Genomic DNA, 18,286 nt, shown 5'->3' on the forward strand with positions numbered 1-18,286 from the left:
TTAAAAGGACAAGTGTATGCATGAATAGTTACATCCTGATCGGTCGAGTTCCTAGAATAAACTTGAACTGATCGGTCAAAAAACGCCTGAGTGCATTTCTTCCTAATCGGTCGAATCGTTGTTGCCAGCCATGCATGGCAACCGCTTGGGTTCTACTGATGTACTTTATTAAATATCAGTCGAATACGTTTAGACAGTTTGTTCAGTAACTTTAAATTCTGTGAACATGAAAGTTGTTTATATCTACAAAAAAAACTGGCCATAAATAATCATACGTATCCAAATAAATTATTCTTTAATTATCGAGGGCGTTAAATGTAAACTGAGAATAAAATTCGTCTCCAATAGTTTGTGAATTGCAGAGATGGCACGTTCAATCCTTCCGGGAAACACCATGCCATCTGCTAGGCTCCACAGGTAGAGTGTGATTTCGTGTTCTAAATTTAAGTAAGGGGTGTGAAATAACTTTAAGGAGAAGTATTTTTTTTCGAAGGAAGGCAAATATTCGTTTCACATAGAGTTTGATCGTAGAGTAATATTCCATGATGAGAAGAAGTGATGTTTCAATGTGAGTTCTATAGTTGACGTAAGCCATGATGTGGTGAGTTCGTGAGTGAGTATGTTTTTACGCCGCTTTTAGCAATATTCCAGCAAAATTACGACGGAAGCCACCAAAATGGGCTTCACACATTGTACCCATGTCGGAAATCGAACTAGGGTCTTCGGGCATGATGAGCGAACTTTTTACCCACTTAGCTACCCAACCGCCCCCATTGTGTGTTGAAGTCCTGGGAGTCATAGGACACGGCACGGGTGGCCCAGTCGTCTAAGGCGCCGCGATTCGCTGTGCAGAGTTGCGTCCCTTGGGCGCGCCAGAAACCTATGATTGTGGGTTCGAATCAAAGTTCGCCCCGATTATGTTTCTAGGTTTGTCAGCATCATACCCGTGCTCGTGGGTTTCACCGAAGTGGTAAACGTCCGAGACCTGCATCACTTCGGGCTTTCTCCCACATTAAGCTGGCACGCCGTGATATAACTGGAATACTGTTAAAAGCGGCGTTAAACCAAACTCACTTACTCATAAAACACTTCACTGAATCAACAGCGATCAAGTAGATTGTCAACCTTTTTAAGCCAGCCATATTAGTATTTTCATATATGATAGCTTAATATCTTCACATCTTTTTCAGGGATGTTTTTTAAAGAGAGTAGTCCAATTTAAAGAAAGATAGACTCAGAAACATGGAGATTTCCGCCATTGAATCCGAAGATTCCGTTGCAAACTTCCTGGGCGTGTGAAAATAATCTCTACATATGAACACTATCCTTTGGAGACGTTGTTATCATAAAATGTATTCTATTTACTTGTCATAAATAAAACAGAACTGACATTCAAATTTTCTTTTTTGTCTTCAAACTCTTGCTTGAAAAATATTGGAATCCTCTGTTCAGAGATTGTTCATCTCAAGGCACTGATCGTCAAATATGCACTGTACAAAGTGCTGATCGGTGGACCAGTATTTTCTTATTCTTAACAAGAAAATTCGACCGTTTGGGATGACACCGTTTATGCATGGCACATGATATCTTGTACATGTATAAATCATATATCTTGTATATGTGCATATGGTATATCATGAATGTTGGCAAATATACATGTATATGTGTATGTACCTGATATACTAGTATGTATCTTCTACGTGAGCATATGTAGTATAAACTGTAGAGCAAACGAAAGTATACTCTTCAAAAGAATATAAATGTTATCAACACGTTACTAGGCTGAAAACAGTCGCTGAAACACTGCAGGTCCTAAACATAACTAGGATACCCGTTTCAAATACATCACCATTGAATCAACATTTCTTTTTTTTTCAATTTTAGCCACCATCAAACATGGGAGTGTACTTTCTTTGGCTCAGCAGTTTATTTGCACATGGCATATGGTGTGTATGTATAATAGTATATATTGTATGTGTGCATATATCTTGTATATGTATGTGCACGATAAAATCGGGTCTGACCCGTGAAGATCCGGGATGGGATAGGTCTTCAGCAACCCATGCTTGCCGTAAGAAGCGACAAACGGGATCGGGTGGTCGGGCTCGCTGACTTGGTTGATGCATGTCATCGTATCCCAATTGTGTGGATCGATGCTCATGATGTCAATCACTGGATCGTCTGGTCCAGACTCGATTATTTACAGACCGCCGTCATATAGCGGGATTATTGCTGATTGTGGCGTTAAACAGCAAACTAACAAACAAACAAATATAATCGTGTGTATACATTTTATATATTGTACATGGTATACGCACATGGTATATCATGGTATTTCATCCATTAACGGGTATACGTAGATAGATGAGGAATATACTTTATTTACAAATGTATTTACACATTACATGACAAACAGATAAAACAATCTCCTCTGTTATGTACAATTGAAGGACCCGTATTTACAGTTCACAGACATCTTTCAAGATGTATAACAATTTACACAAAGAAATTTCATTTCTTAGACACAGCTTTGGATGCGCACGTAAAATCCCTATCTGTCCCTTCATATGATGGGTCAGACTTGAAGTCAACATGAATACATGTGAAGGGACAGTGTATCCTACATTCGTTACACACATACAGTATACAGGTTCGAAACACTAGCTCGTAATTCACATGAGTACATATATATTAAAATATTACATATTAATCGTTTGGGTTTAAAAAAAATAAAGGATGGAAGGAGGCATTAAGGAGAGAGCCTGTAGATTCTACATACATGGTAAAAACACCCGCTTCACCGTTTTAATGCATCAGTCAAATTACTAAATATAAGACCCGTGAAGATCCTGGTTGGAATATGTCTTCAGCAACCCATGCTTGCCGTAAAAGGCGACTGTGCTTGTCTTAAGTGGGGACTAACGGGATTGGGTGGTCGGGCTCGCTGACTTGGTTGATGCATGTCATCGTATCCCAATTGTGTGGATCGATGCTCATGACGTCAATCACTGGATTGTCTGGTCCAGACTCGATTATTTACAGACCGCCGTCATTTTGCTGAGTGCGGCGTTAAGCAACAAACAACCAAAGTATTAACTGAGGAACAAAAGAAACTATACCTGTCATTTGTTTGAGTTTCAATTAAAAATACTAAAGTTAGCGACATTGAATAAAAAAATAACTGTACTGACACTTAGTCAGCATTCAAAGAATACGCGTACATGGTTTTATTTAAAAAAATATAATTTGATTTAAAACTCTTAAAAATAAAAGTTATAGTATAATACACAACTGTTGATGGGCATCTTCGACATATTATCTTTGAAAATATATAAATGTGGGTTTTTTTCTGCACAAATTTATAACATTTCAACATGGTAGGGGTCACGTAGATGCAAATTCATCTCTTTCCGAACTCTTCATCGAACCCATATATTTTCACACATAATTACCCAGCCACCGATTACTTGCAGGAATGAGTGATGGTTAAAAAGACAACAGTTCTTTCAATTTTGAATTACAAAGAAAACAAACTTATACTTTCTATTTCCCCTCGGTTCAGTTAAACAGGAATAAGGAAGGCATATTCCCTACAGGTGCAGGTCAGATGTTGAACTGCCAAAACAAGCGCTCAGTCATAGGAGGATATTCTGGTAGTCAATGGTTACCTTGACGTCAACCGTGATCTAACTGGAATAATGCCAAAAGCGGCGTTAAACACAACTCACTGACTCAACCTTGACGTCAACCGTGATAGAACTGGAATAATGTCAAAAGCGGCGTTAAACACAACTCGCTGACTCAACCTTGACGTCAACCGTGATAGAACTGGAATAATGTCAAAAGCGGCGTAAAACACAACTCACTGACTCAACCTTGACGTCAATCGTGATAGAACTGGAATAATGTTAAAAGCGGCGTTAAACACAACTCACTGACTCAACCTTGACGTCAACCGTGATAGAACTGGAATAATGTTAAAAGTGGCGTTAAACACAACTCACTGACTCAACCTTAACGTCAATCGTGATAGAACTGGAATAATGTTAAAAGCGGCGTTAAACACAACTCACTGACTCAACCTTGACGTCAACCGTGATAGAACTGGAATAATGTTAAAAGCGGCGTTAAACACAACTCACTGACTCAACCTTGACGTCAACATTGATATAACTGGAATAATGTTAAAAGTGGCGTTAAACACAACTCACTGACTCAACCTTAACGTCAGTAAGTGAGTGAGTGAGGTGAGGTGAGCCGACGAATAGGTGAGTATTTCAAACATCACTAAACCACGGAAATCTTTTGAACGTTGGGCAGAGATCAAACCTATCTTTGTATATCTGTACAGCATTAAAGATTATTGTTAGGTCAATACAGGCGAGAGAACCCTCTCCATATTCAGCATAAATCACCAGCGTGTCTTTGTGAATCACTATCAACTATCAACTAGTGATGACACCGGGTGCTCTGGAAGAGGTGATCGTATCGTGATATTGCTTGAATATTACTAAAGGCGAGGTTAAAAACCTCACTCATTCATAGGACATAGGTAATATAATGTTATGACGCAGCACAACCTAAGGTAACTTAGCCGGAAACTTCCACATCCAAAATGGACACTGTTCCGGAGACGGAACCGCCGACGAATAGGATAGCTTTTCCCGTGGGACTCTTGGACGCTGAGATAAACCTGGAAACAGAATAAAATATGAGCGAGGGAGTTTGGATGAGCGAGTGAGTGAGTGAGTGAGTGAGTGAGTGGGGATTTATTACAGTCCATCCTCGAGTATCCAGGATAGCATATCTCCATTCTAATATGATCAATGCCATCGAATAATTCACTATCATAGCTTTGAGCCCTGTTCGAATGGCACTAGGGAAAAAATAGCCGTCTCAATAGGGATTCTCATTGCTCAGCGATAGGAGCAATGGAAGGATGACGTCGACAAAACGAAGCTTTGGTGGCGAATATGTCCTACGTAAAAATATCATAATATAATGGTGGACGCCCATGATGCCATGAACAGTAATTCGCGACAAAGCACAAATAAGACGTTACATAGCTGAGGACCGCTTCGTAAACACCCATACAATGGAACACAATGGGAAACAATGGAACTCAATGGAACACCATGGAACACCATGGAATACAATGGAATACAATGGAACACAATGGAATACCATGGAACACCATGGAACACCATGGAACATAATGGAATACAATGGAATACAATGGAACACAATGGAGTACAATGGAATACAATGGAACACCATGGAACATAATGGAATACAATGGAATACAATGGAACACAATGGAACACAATAGAACACCATGGAACACCATGGAACACATTGGAATACAATGGAATACAATGGAACACAATGGAATACAATGGAACACAATGGAATACAATGGAACACAATGGAACACAATTACCGTAAATGTCAATTCGCGTGAAGCAAAAGTAACATTTCTCAGTGAGACTTATCGAAAATATTTCCCCCGCTATACCCATGCCCTATGGGTAAGAAATCATAGAATAACCTACGAGTTACCAGGAATTGAAAACATTATTCCTCATAGCTGGTAGGACACCATTCCAACAGTCTTTTTGAAAAAAATATTTAGAAATAGTGTGAGAATATTTTTTTTTATGCTTTATGTTTCAAGCCGAGACGATTACCAACATAGGGTCAAGGGCGTACGTCGTCTTCATCATAGCTGATCGGCTAAGCCTACTCCACATCCATCCATCATTATTATACATCAATTAAAATGTTATTTTAAGCCATAAAAATCAAGCCATATTTCAACGATCTGTAAACGTTCGAGTCTGGGTAAAGCAGACCAATGGTTGATACCATGAGCATAACTCCTCGCAGTCTGTTTGTTTGTTTGTTGTTTAACGCAGCACTCAGCAAGTCAGCGAGCCTGACCACCCGATCCTGTTAATCGCCTCTTACGACAAGCATAGTCGCCTTTTACGGCAAGCATGGGTTGCTGAAGACCTATTCTACCCCGGGTCTTCACGGGCCTCCTCGCAGCCTGGGCAATATGACACACCATCAGCCATGGCGCCCATTATCACCACCAGTTTCCCATTTAAGTCGGCATGAGGTGACGGAGCCTTTTCTGACCTGAGATCCTAACAGGTTGTTAACTTACTTCATATCCTCGCAGTCGATCTCCGTGAGGTCGCGGTCATCATACATCTGCCGCCAAGTTCTTCCTCGGGTCTCGGGGATGCCGGTATAGATGTGTTGGAACTTGGGGTGACTCAGGTCATCCTTGACGGAGTACGTGAAGATGGTGCCCGGTCTCTCGTTGGCCACGAAGAAGAGAGTGTAACCATCCACCTCCCCCACTGCTACCGACTCCGTCTCCGGGCCCTGGGTCACACAATGTAATGCTTATGTATGTTTTACACGGGTTTGAACAGTATTTCAGATATATCACGGTCTGTCAGCGTGATGTGGGGGCCACACTTTGCAGGTCTTTGACATTTGGACAAACCAAGGCTCATAATCAGGCACATCCGGGATTCGAACCCACAAGCAGCGGATCCTGGAATGATCTATTGCACTTATATAGCGTCGTGCATGCACGTGTGTGTGTGTGTGTGTGTGTGTGTGTGTGTGTGTGTGTGTGTGTGTGTGTGTGTGTGTGTGTGTGTGTGTGTGTGTGTGTGTGTCTCCTTGTACTAGTCCGGACTGATGCCAATTTATAGTGCTTGTCCACTGAGATACCATGCCGCAGTTTAGCATGAATACCCCACTCAGACACAGTATACTGACTCCGAGCCAACCAGTCCTTGTTTTAGCCCCTTAATGTCGAGCGCCAGACAGGTACCAACAAGTACCATCTTTTAACGTCTTTTGGTATGACGCGGCTGGGGACCGAACCCCGGACCTTCCCTTCTGCGGACGGGCGTTCTATAACTAGACCACGGAGCAGGTCCCACATTGGTTCAAGATGTGAAGCCTATTTCTGGTGTCCCCTGCTTTCATATTGCTGGAAAATTGCGATAAGCGGCGTAAAACCATACTCACTCACTCACTCATAAGCGTTAGAGTGAGTGAGTTAGTGTGTATGGTTTTACGCCGCTTCTAGCAATATTCCAGCAATATCACGGCGGGGGACACCAGAAATGGGCTTCACACATTGTACCCATGTCGGGAATGGAAACCGGGTGTTCGGCGTGACGAACGAACGCTTCAACCACCAGGCTACCCGACCGCCCCCTAACGCTTATGAGTAGATAGCTTACGGTAGGGTTTGAAACATATACATACAAAATACAGATTTCATCGACATCGTCACAAATTCTGAAAAGTCATCAGCTGGTTGGTTATAGAATATAATAACCTACCTTGTCATCAGATCTTGTGTCGAAATCATCGATCGGTCGTTGATTTTCATTAACGATATAGCTATTAAAGAGGTCATGTTCTGCTTGAATAGTTCTTTCTGCGATGTCGTTGCCGCTGTCGTAGACGAGAGACATGTCTTCCGCTCTTCTGATAGACCAGCCTCTTCCTCCAAAGATATACATCTCCTTTAAGAACCCCTGCCTGTCCTTCTCCGCTGGCGATACAGCAAATTTGAGGCGTCCTGTGCAATATACCACATGCGTCTGTAAACATGATCCTCACTCGTTCTGTGGGGGATGGGGTTTAGTCTAAGGGTTAAAGGGTTCGTTATCCCGAAGAACCAGGTTCAGTTAGATATATCTTTTTCAAACTGAGGGGAAAAAATACACAAAGTTTTTTTTTAAAATACAAAATTAAATTGAAAGAATTGTTAAATTTTGATTATGTCTGTTTAAACATCGATCATTCCTGCAACAGTTAGTAGGAGTGGATAATTCTGTGTAAAAATAAATTGGTTCAATGAAGTCGGATAAGAAATGAATTTGCACCCCCAACAATGTTTGAAATGTTGTAAATTTATGCCGAAAAAGGCAAATTTGTTGATTTTCAAAGATAAGATGTCAAAAATTCTCATCAGCTGTTGTGAATTATGCGAATGTTTTTTAAGTTTTAAATAAGTATGTTGTCTTAGCGCCATTACAGTTCATTTTTGGATATAATATCGATAACTTGAGATATTTTCAATTGAAAATCAAATGTCGGATACAATCAAGTGAGAGGTATAGTTTCTTTAGCTCCTCAGTGTAGAACGAGTGCTATTTCAATAAATACATGTATGTATAATTGTAGAATGGAATGGCATAACATGTCATGTTTAACTTCTTTGATAGGCATTTAGAAGTTGGAGTACTAAGTAATGATAAGAGTGAGTGAGTGAGAGAGTGAGTGAGTGAGTGAGTGAGTGAGTGAGTGAGTGAGTGAGTATGGTTTTACGCCGCTTTTAGCAATATTCCAGCAATATCACGGCGGGGGTCACCAGAAATGGGCTTCACACATTGTACCCATGTCGGGAATCGAACCCGGGTCTTCGGCGTGACTAACGAACGCATTAACCACTAGGCTACCCGACCGCCCCAGTAATGATAAGAATGTATGGATGAACAACTTCTTTAATACAATTAAGAGCGTCAATCAATCGTGACCAAGGCTATTACATACTCCCGGCGTACCATCAACTCATCAAAGACCCCAATCAGCCATAATCCTGTTGTTTATATCACTGGCTTTATTCTTTGTTTATGTCACTGACTTCACCGATGATTGTCATCACTACCCTTGTGTGTACATAACAGGTTATTCCACTCCAGTATAACTACATCTGATATCTACTCTACTGTATAAACATTGCCTCATACCTGTATAGATACTTGTCAACCATACTTTGTATATCACTTGCTTGATAACGGTGTAAGAACCTACACCGATACGTCGCTCTTAATTGTAATAAAGAAGTTGTTCATCCATACATTCTTATCCTTACTTATGTTTACTTTCTGTTTGTTGTTATATATCATACTAAACAACCTAATGCCTAACAGTATTTCAATCACGAACAAAGGACACTGTGTTTAACCTTCACTCACCAAGCAAAGTGTCGTTCGTCAGTTGAGCTTGTGTAGTGTAGTCGATATGCCGCCAGACGTCTTTAACAGAGATATTAAATACAGTAAACTACGGTTATAACGAACTCAAAGGGACCACTTATTTTAGTTCGTTATAACCGTAGTTCGTTATAAGCATATAAACAGCATATATACAACAAATGGCCGGGACTAAAAAATAAGTTCGTTATATCAGTCAGTTCGTTATAAGAATGTTCGTTATAACCGTAGTTTAGTGTACACTGGTTGTATCACAGACATGCCTTTACAATAAGCAGCAGCTTACATCCCAGGCGAATTATTCGTCACATTTTTCCATTCAATCTCAAATTTAACAAATTACTGTCCTTTTATGTTGCTCATGGCGTTAGACGATATTATATAAATCTATTTATAAATTAAGCCATATAATTTGCGGACAGAATTATGCATTATTCAGATTGGGGTACAGAGAGCCGTGTCGTCTGAGGCACCGCAATTCGCTATGCAGAGTTGCGTCCCTTAGGCGTAGCAGAAACCTATGATCGAAGGTTCGAATCCTGGTTTGCCTTGATTATGTATCTAGGTTTGTCAACACCATACCCGTGCTCGTTGATCCATAAATTATGGTAAACTTCTAAGATCTGTATCTAACATATAACTGAAATACTGTTCGAATTGGCGTTAAACTCACTCACTCGTATAGTTTATATCGATATTTCCCATATTTCGGTATGATCGTATAGGTCGTTAATATATTCAGAGTCACCACGCATTGAAACATACCATGTGGTGGTATCGTGGAACCACGTGACTCCTCTGTCCAATAAGAGGTTCCATATTCGTACTCCTTTGAGTCTCCCTCATTGGCCAACACAAGATAGTTGCCGCCTTTGAACTGGAAGTGCACGAAGGTGTCCGGCTGGTACATGCCGTAGACGTTATAGCCGTTCAGGTTGGCCCCTGTAGCAGGATGAAGCAGCAACAGTGTAGGAGGGAGTGTGTAGGGGTTGATGTCATCACAGCAACATCATTGGCGGAAGGAGTGTGTATGGTTTGATGTCATCACAGCAACATCAGTGTAGGAAGGAGTGTTTGGGGTTTGATGTCATCACAGCAACATCAGTGTAGGAAGGAGTGTGTATGGTTTGATGTCATCACAGCAACATCAGTGTAGGAAGGAGTGTGTGGGGTTTGATGTCATCACAGCAACATCAGTGTAGGAAGGAGTGTGTGGGGTTGATGTCATCACAGCAACATCAGTGTAGGAAGGAGTGTGTGGGGTTTGATGTCATCACAGCAACATCAGTGTAGGAGGGAGTGTGTGGGGTTTGATGTCATCACAGCAACATCAGTGTAGGAAGGAGTGTGTGGGGTTTGATGTCATCACAGAAACATCAGTGTAGGAGGGAGTGTGTGGGGTTTGATGTCATCACAGCAACATCAGTGTAGGAAGGAGTGTGTGGGGTTGATGTCATCACAGCAACATCAGTGTAGGAAGGAGTGTGTGGGGTTTGATGTCATCACAGCAACATCAGTGTAGGAAGGAGTGTGTGGGGTTTGATGTCATCACAGCAACATCAGTGTAGGAGGGAGTGTGTGTGGGGGTTGATGTCATAGCAGCAACATCAATGGCGGAAGGAGTGTGTGTGGGGGTTGATGTCATAGCAGCAACGTCAATGGCGGGAGGAGTGTGTGGGGTCTAATGTCATTGCTAGCAACATCAATGGCGGAAGGAGTGTGTGGGGTCTAATGTCATCACAGCAACATCAATGGCGGAAGGAGTGTGTGGGGTCTAATGTCATCACAGCAACATCAATGGCGGAAGGAGTGTGTGGGGCCTAATGTCATTGCTAGCAACATCAATGGCGGAGGAAGTGTGTGGGGTCTAATGTCATTGCTAGCAACATCAATGGCGGAGGAAGTGTGTGGGGTCTAATGTCATTGCTAGCAACATCAATGGCGGAGGAAGTGTGTGGGGTCTAATGTCATCACAGCAACATCAGTGTCTTATGGTATCACTATCAGTGACGGAGGTGTTTATGCAGCTATCTGTACTGCGAGTGTATTTTGTTATTGTAAAAATCTCTGCATACTATTTGATCATCTATGTTATAAATGCACAACAAATGCTTACCGCCATCCCTATCACTCGGGTCCAGTTTTAATGAGCTCCAGTTCTTATAGCCCAGCCCGTACACCTCCGATATGGTCTGAGTCTCGAGGTCCACAGTCGCCACAGCATTGTTCTCCTGTCAACAATATTTACATGTTAAGAAGAAAATACAAGATAAATTTGATCCAGAGGATCACCACGGCGCAAATAAATGTTGCAGCATACCTACCTACTGATGCAAATACCTATGCTTTCATAAAACGCTCATGTGTGACGCAGAAGAGTGATGAGTGAGTTTGGTTTTACGCCGCTTTTAGCAATATTCCAGCAATATCACCAGGGGGACACCAGAAATGGGCTTCACACATTGTACCCATGTCAGGATTCGAACCCGAGTCTTCGGCGTGACGAGCGAACGCTTTAACAACAAGGCTACCTGACCGCCGTGTAACGCATAAGATAAATCAAATTGTAATTTGCGTGTGGTACCTTCAGAATCAGGAATGAGAATATGGAACATTTCAGTTTAAATATTTATGTAATAAAAAAGAAGAAAACAAACATATTATGGAAACAAAACAAGCAAAATGTTTTCACAACAATCACGTCCTGAAATATTTGTTATTGTTTTCAATCAACAGGGGGTATTAGGTTGACATAATCATAGTGGTGTACACGATACTGTTCACATTGATATATGTACAGCGGTAAAGTTGTAAATGTTTTTTTATAATGAATCGTTTCAAAGTTATAGCTACATTGTTGTAAAATTATTTTATAATGAAGTAGATCAATTGGGATATGCAGATATAGTTAATTTTGAAACCCACAATGTTGTGCGGGCGGGGTTTTTTTTGTTTAAAAAACCCCAAAACAACCAACATGAACTATACTTCTCAATGATAGTTACCTCCCTAATGCTAATATGTTTACTCGTGAATTCTGACATGTCAGTTATTCACGCTATCCAAAAGTGCTAATATCTCGCGACACGGAAAGTGGGTCAACGTTTCCGCATAGCGATATACAGTATGCCAGTTCCCAGCCTCTCGACAGGCAGACCTCGCTGAACGGAAATTTGTCAACTTTTCACCGCGGCGATATGGTATATGAGGAAATAGGTCGGATAGAACTAGACTAGTACCCTGCCCTTCGCCACCTAGCAGCTGCAGGCGAGAAGCGCAAGCGCTCTATGGCACGTGAACCAGTCTAGGACAGAGTGTGTTTCCCTTGATGATGGTGCCAAAAACATGTTTACAACAATTTACAGTTAGAAATGTTTAAAAAAATATTTTCATGAGTATTTTTGTGTTGTTTTGTGTCTGTATGTACGCATATCAGTATACAAAGATAAAGATAAAGATTCTTTTAAAAGTGTGTTTACATTTCCAACTCTTACTTATCCCACTGTAACGTTCTCAAACTAAAAACAAATAAACCACGGCGCCTACCGCCGCGCAATAAGAACAGAATATAATTTCAGAATCATTGTTTTATACCTTGAATTTACGTTAAACCAGACACCCCCCGCCCCCTGTCCCCAACACCATCCCTTAAAATCTCACGAAAAACGTGTCAGAAAAAAATAGTTATGTTTGTGAACATACATGCAAAACTTCAAGAACCTCCATTTTTATTATTATGAATATTCATTTTGGCTTGAGAAATATCATCATCATATTTCATCACGATTAACCACAAGACCCCCAAATAGCATGTCTTTCCAAATTTTGGTTTCTGAAAAAATAAATATCACTGAAAGTATTGATACCAATCTATATGATTTCCGAGATACTGTGAGTAACGCCTGACCTGCAACATTATGAATGCCGTGGTGTCATCAGCGTTGATGGCGATGTATTCAGGTTCCACGTCGTTGGAGAAGGGGTTGTTGTTCTCCCGGTATACGTGACGGACCCCGGACGCTTCCATGAATGGCACTCTGCGAACCAAGATATATGTCGTCCAGTCTGTGAATCTCAATTTTGCAGGTTGCACTTAAACGTTCAAATGAGTGAGTGCGTTTGGTTTAACGACGCTTTTAACAGTATTCCGGTTATATCGCGGCGTGTCAGCTTAATGTGGGAGGAAAGCCCGAAGTGATGCAGGTCTCAGACAGTTACCACTTCGGTGAAACCCACGAGCACGGGTAAGGTGCCGACAAACCTAGAAACATAATTGGGGCGAACCGGGATTCGAAGCCACAGTCATAGGTTTCTGGCATGTCCAAGGGACGCAACTCTGCACAGCGAATCGCGGCGCCTTAGACGACTGGGCTACCCGTGCCCCCGAAAGGTCCAAAATTAAATTACCTTTCTGGCCTGAATGAGCGTGTGGATGCCGTAACCATACAGCACTATTTCGGCTCTAGTACAATGAACCGTTGTTAATGGGCCAGGCAAACCAGTGGTTGATGACATGAACAACGATCTGGTATATGAGAAACATTCACACACACGCACACACAGACACCTAATACATTTTGTATTCGACCATCGGATCCGTACACAGAAAGGGAATCAACTTGGCTTTGGCCACTATACATTGAACACTTAATGACCTGGGCCCACATGCACAATAATATCTTAGCGCTAATACCTATACTATAATTCCTATACCATAACATAGACTTACAAAAGTTTGGGCACTTGATCGCTCTCTGCATGTAGACCCTGACGCATATGAATTTGCATCATTCAAGAAAATGCTTAGGTTTTAAATTGTTGGTGATGGGGAATACCTGCTGTTAAATCGGTCAAAATTCAGTGTGGAGATTATCATGTTGTTCCCGATTCCCCACGGGAAGTTGACGATAACGACGAGCCCCGGGGGGTCAGTGATGTGGTGTGGGGGGTACTCGTACGCCTCTCCCTCCACCGCCACTATAACCTTGGAACAGTCCTTCGTCGGCTTGACCATGTCCGGAACGGCGCCCACTGGGAATAGAGAGGTGATGAGAGCGAGTGAGTGAATGAGTGGCTATCAAACGAACCATAATATGGGTGAGTGAGGTAAATGGGTTTTAACCAGCAGTTATACACAAATAGCAATCCAGCGTCCAAAGTGTGTTATGTAACGCTGTATTTTTGTTGGACATTGATTGTGAGTGTATAGCATTGTTTCTGTTGAGATTCGGTAGACGCTCATTGCATTGTACATGGACAGTGATTAGTTTTCAGACATGTAGTAGTATTTAATGTAAGCAGTGGTGAAGAAGTAACTTCATTTAGATTCTTGTGTTAGATCCGGAACAGCATAGGCTGATTTGGAGCGTCAGGGAATATTCTGGAAGGTCTTTGGGCAATATACATGTAAGTCCCAAGGGCGCTGCTTTTCTTATCTCTCATACATTTCATCACACATTTTCATCTATTGAGAACACAACAAGATCAGCTTTCGTGTGAAGATCACTCATCACCCCTTATTACCTGCTTAGGTCTTTCTCGGGAGCTTGACCACTATCGCTGCTGGGTGAATATATCGCTGATTTTTGCTATGACAACTGCTTTAAATATTTGATACTGACCACTGCCATCATATTATATATTGCCATTGAATATTGTAACGTAACAAGTGTCATTAAGTTTCCAGTGAGTGATTTTTATACCTCTGAAAAAGTAACATTCCAGCAATATTATTTGAAGATTTGTACAATTGCTTCCCGTCTCGGATGACAAATGAAAACTGAACATCCCGATTATCGAGTGTTCCTACTTCATCCCATGATTTCCCTTACCAGGAACTTGTAGAACTTCCTTCATCTGATTGGTCGTGGGGTTGTATCCCGAGAAGACTAGCATCTTCCCATTGGCTCTGTCAGTTCTGTTGTCCATGGCCGTGAAGATGTGACCCCCACAGAACTCCACGTCCGTGAACTCCATGCCCGGGTACTCCAGATAGGCCGCGACCTTCATATTGTTGGGGTCAGACACGTCGATAGCGTGCAGGACTGTGTCGCCTGGCAACAAAGAAATAAGTACAGTATGACGTTTTCGACGTCGACGTCATTGACATTATCACTCTGATTAACACTACGAATTGCTCCTAAGGGCGTAGTAGCACGAACATGCAACTGATTGAACATACACTCACATAATGTAATCATTGACCGATTCTAATCAAGTTTGTTAGATCGGCCTCTTACATGTAGAGGGAGGTTGTATAAATGAGGGGTTCAAACTTTGGTTCGTTCAATGTCTCCCCAATGTGTGAAACCCATTCTTAGTTTCCCTCGCCGTTGTATGTCTTGAATATTAGTAAAAACGGCGTCAAACCATACTCACTCTCTGATAACTGAAGGCCTGTTTCCAGCGGCGTTAAGGCTCATTCACTTACTCAGCGAGAGTCAGTCAGCCAGTCAGTCAGTCAGTCAGTCAGTCCGCCTCTCAATCACTCACTCAACCCACTCACTCACTATGCGCCAGAGAAGCTATTCTCTGATCACTCCTAGACTAAGGGGTCACCAAGTATGGAACTCCCATCCCACTCAGATCAAAACCCCTTGTATAATATGAGTGTTTTACCTGATAAAGATAAGATAAGGAAAGTACCACCAAGGACAATGACTTGTCATTTTTCTCTCATGTATGAAAAGATGAAAACATTTTAGTCCAGATTCTTGAAACACACTTAGGTTTTGTTTGAACATCGTTAATTATAGCATTGGTCAAACATACTATGACATGATATACTTTGATTGTATTATATCCTACCTGTCAAGTTATAGACAGGTTAAATATAAAAAAAATGAGCAGTTCTCTTTTCTTAAAGACCATAACGTGACAAACTTCTATTTTTCTACTAATTCCATTTTCATGTCGACAGAACATGATGTTGACAAATCTTGAACCAGAACGGGAGGTAAACAGATATTAAGCATGGAAAGAAGTCCTTATGTAATCAGACTATCACATAACCTATCTCAGTGTCTACACGGACGTTCAAAGTTTCAAATATGAACATATGAACAATCAACGGAATATCGATTTATATATTTTGATAGGTCTCCACTATTAAAAAATATTTATTTAAATACCCACTCAAAGGTTTATTAAACATATCGATCTAAACAAAACAATTGCAATGCTTTATATAAAAATTGGACTTAAAACTTCACATGTTAAGACATGTTTTATACGTCGCTAATTAAATAGATTAAATGCTCACCAACTGTGTAAAATATTTTGCTATTATAATTTTGCTATTATGATCTGCTCAATAATTACGTCTTCTTAATATTTCTCTTAGTATTTTTAGGTTTTGGTGTGACAAAATTCCTAATGTATCAACCTCAAACCACTTGTCAGACTATTCTAGGAACAACAAAACACGTTAAAAGATGGTACTTGTTAGTACCCTGCCTGAAGAGGATAAAACAAGGACTGGTCGGCTCGGAGTATACTGTGTCTAAGTGGGCTTTCCCTTTTACACTGCAGCATGGTAACTCTGAGGGATAGCGCTATAAAATCGGCTAGTGCAAGCAGGCACACACACACACACACACACACACACACACACACACACATTTTAAATATTAAACTTACCAACTGTGTAGAGAATTTTGTTGTCAGAATCATATGAAACCTGTTCTACAGAAACTTCGAAGAGGTTGTATTTGGGACTATTCTGGTAGGTGTATGGCAGAAATATCGTCGACCGTCGCCGTAGTCGCACGTCAATAACAGCCAGAGCTGCCGTTACAACGGCGAGACAAATGAAGAGTTTCAGCATCACTGTACAACGCTAGATGTGGTACGAGAGGCCGTCGGTGCAAGATTGTCTGATGTGGCACATGTAGGGGTCTTTATAGAGAAGAAGGTAGCACGAGTTACAGTGTCAGGTATCATGAGTGTGATTACTGATAATTCAACGCTAGCTTTAATCTGGAACAGTGTTACGCATTCCTGAAAATCCACTTTTTGATAAGGTTTAGCTGGTTTCAGGGAGACTGTGCACTGGTACCCAACCAAGCAGAAGACCAGAAGAACATTTGTAGCGTTCTAAGATACCAGTAACGATCAGACAATTGTTGTCTAGAGCCTCCCCAAATTGATTAAAGGTGATGGAAAACAATTAAAAATAGTTTTATTTAAATGTTTATCACGACATTTTATGTTCTCCAGACCAATGTACATTGATCCAGACCCTAAATTCTCTGCATGGAATCTGGGGTACAAACATAGATTTTCTCTGACACTGCTGGGTCGATGAATCTAATGCACGTTATTTAGAGTTATGTATCCTCGTGTGTTTCCTCCCTAGCTGATCTGTGTGTCTGTGATCTAAACACTAGTAGTGAGTACGGTTTTACGCCGCTTTTAGAAATATTCCAGCAAGATCACGGCGGGGGACACCAGAAATGGGCTTCACACATTGTGCCCATGTGGGGAATTGAACCCGGGTCTTCGGCGTGACGAGCAAACACTTTAACCACTAGGCTACCCCAACGCCCTTAAATACAAGTAGGACACAGCCAGGCAGTTTTACTGGTCTGGTAGTTCTCTACTGAGCATGCAAAAATTCAAGCAAATCCTTAGGTTTGTTTTGAAATCTTCTATTATTAAATCATGTACTCCCAAATGCTTTCTGTGAGTATAAAGAAAGTGCTTCCATGGTTGTATTAAGGATTTTTGTTTATGTTTGAAACCGGATTGGCTATTTTGAAGGCCATGAGATCATCGATCTACCTGAGATTTATTATTGATAAGTTAAATTTCTTTGACAAATTTCCGTGTTTTTGCATAATTCCGAGGACATATCAGATTCATAAATGCATAAAGAAACAGATCAACAAGGAGGGGAACACACTTGGTGCAGTATTCTTTAGTAAATGTCCTGTCATAAGTTTCCCATTGACCACAAGTATACCGATTACTCCCGCATGATGTTCCTGCAAAATGATTGCTGCATTTGAGAAAAAACATTTCTATCAATAGAAATAATAAGCTGATATCGGGCAAAAGTATAAGAGAGTCACGAGTGACAGGAACCATTAAAAGCAGTGAATATGTTCCAATGTGCATTCGTCCCAGTGGCGGCCCTTGTGACCTGAGGTGAGTGACCTCGCAGATAAAAAATGCAAGTCATGTCTTTTATTCGTATGAAGACCAATGGCCCAAATTCAGATAAAGCGCATATATATATATCCTACAATTGT

General features: G+C 41.1%; 1 protein-coding gene across 1 annotated transcript; it reads right to left on the minus strand.

The window, feature by feature from the left end:
• Positions 1 to 4,590: 4,590 nt before the first annotated feature.
• Positions 4,591 to 16,860, minus strand: LOC139452252 (mesenchyme-specific cell surface glycoprotein-like). The gene is made up of 10 exons (XM_071233652.1): positions 16,674 to 16,860; positions 14,867 to 15,088; positions 13,871 to 14,066; positions 12,943 to 13,072; positions 11,152 to 11,266; positions 9,801 to 9,977; positions 9,018 to 9,077; positions 7,374 to 7,615; positions 6,170 to 6,393; positions 4,591 to 4,693 (listed from the first exon to the last, which is right to left on the minus strand). The coding sequence occupies exons 1-10, from the start codon at positions 16,858 to 16,860 to the stop codon at positions 4,591 to 4,593; spliced, it is 1,656 nt and encodes a 551-aa protein (XP_071089753.1).
• Between the last annotated feature and the right edge of the window lie 1,426 nt (positions 16,861 to 18,286).

The sequence above is a fragment of the Haliotis cracherodii genome, unplaced genomic scaffold (assembly GCF_022045235.1).
Source record: "Haliotis cracherodii isolate W230 unplaced genomic scaffold, xgHalCrac1.p SCAF_10, whole genome shotgun sequence".
In the NCBI taxonomy this organism is placed as follows: Eukaryota; Metazoa; Mollusca; class Gastropoda; order Lepetellida; family Haliotidae; genus Haliotis; species Haliotis cracherodii.

Excerpts from the sequence above, each read along its gene's own strand:
- LOC139452252 (XM_071233652.1), bottom strand. The coding sequence starts at position 16,860 with ATGCTGAAACTCTTCATTTGTCTCGCCGTTGTAACGGCAGCTCTGGCT. Across the intron at positions 9,078-9,800 it reads TTCCACGATACCACCACATG|ACGTCTGGCGGCATATCGAC; the intron begins GTATGTTTCAAT and ends TCTCTGTTAAAG. Across the intron at positions 6,394-7,373 it reads ACACAAGATCTGATGACAAG|GGCCCGGAGACGGAGTCGGT; the intron begins GTAGGTTATTAT and ends TGTGTGACCCAG.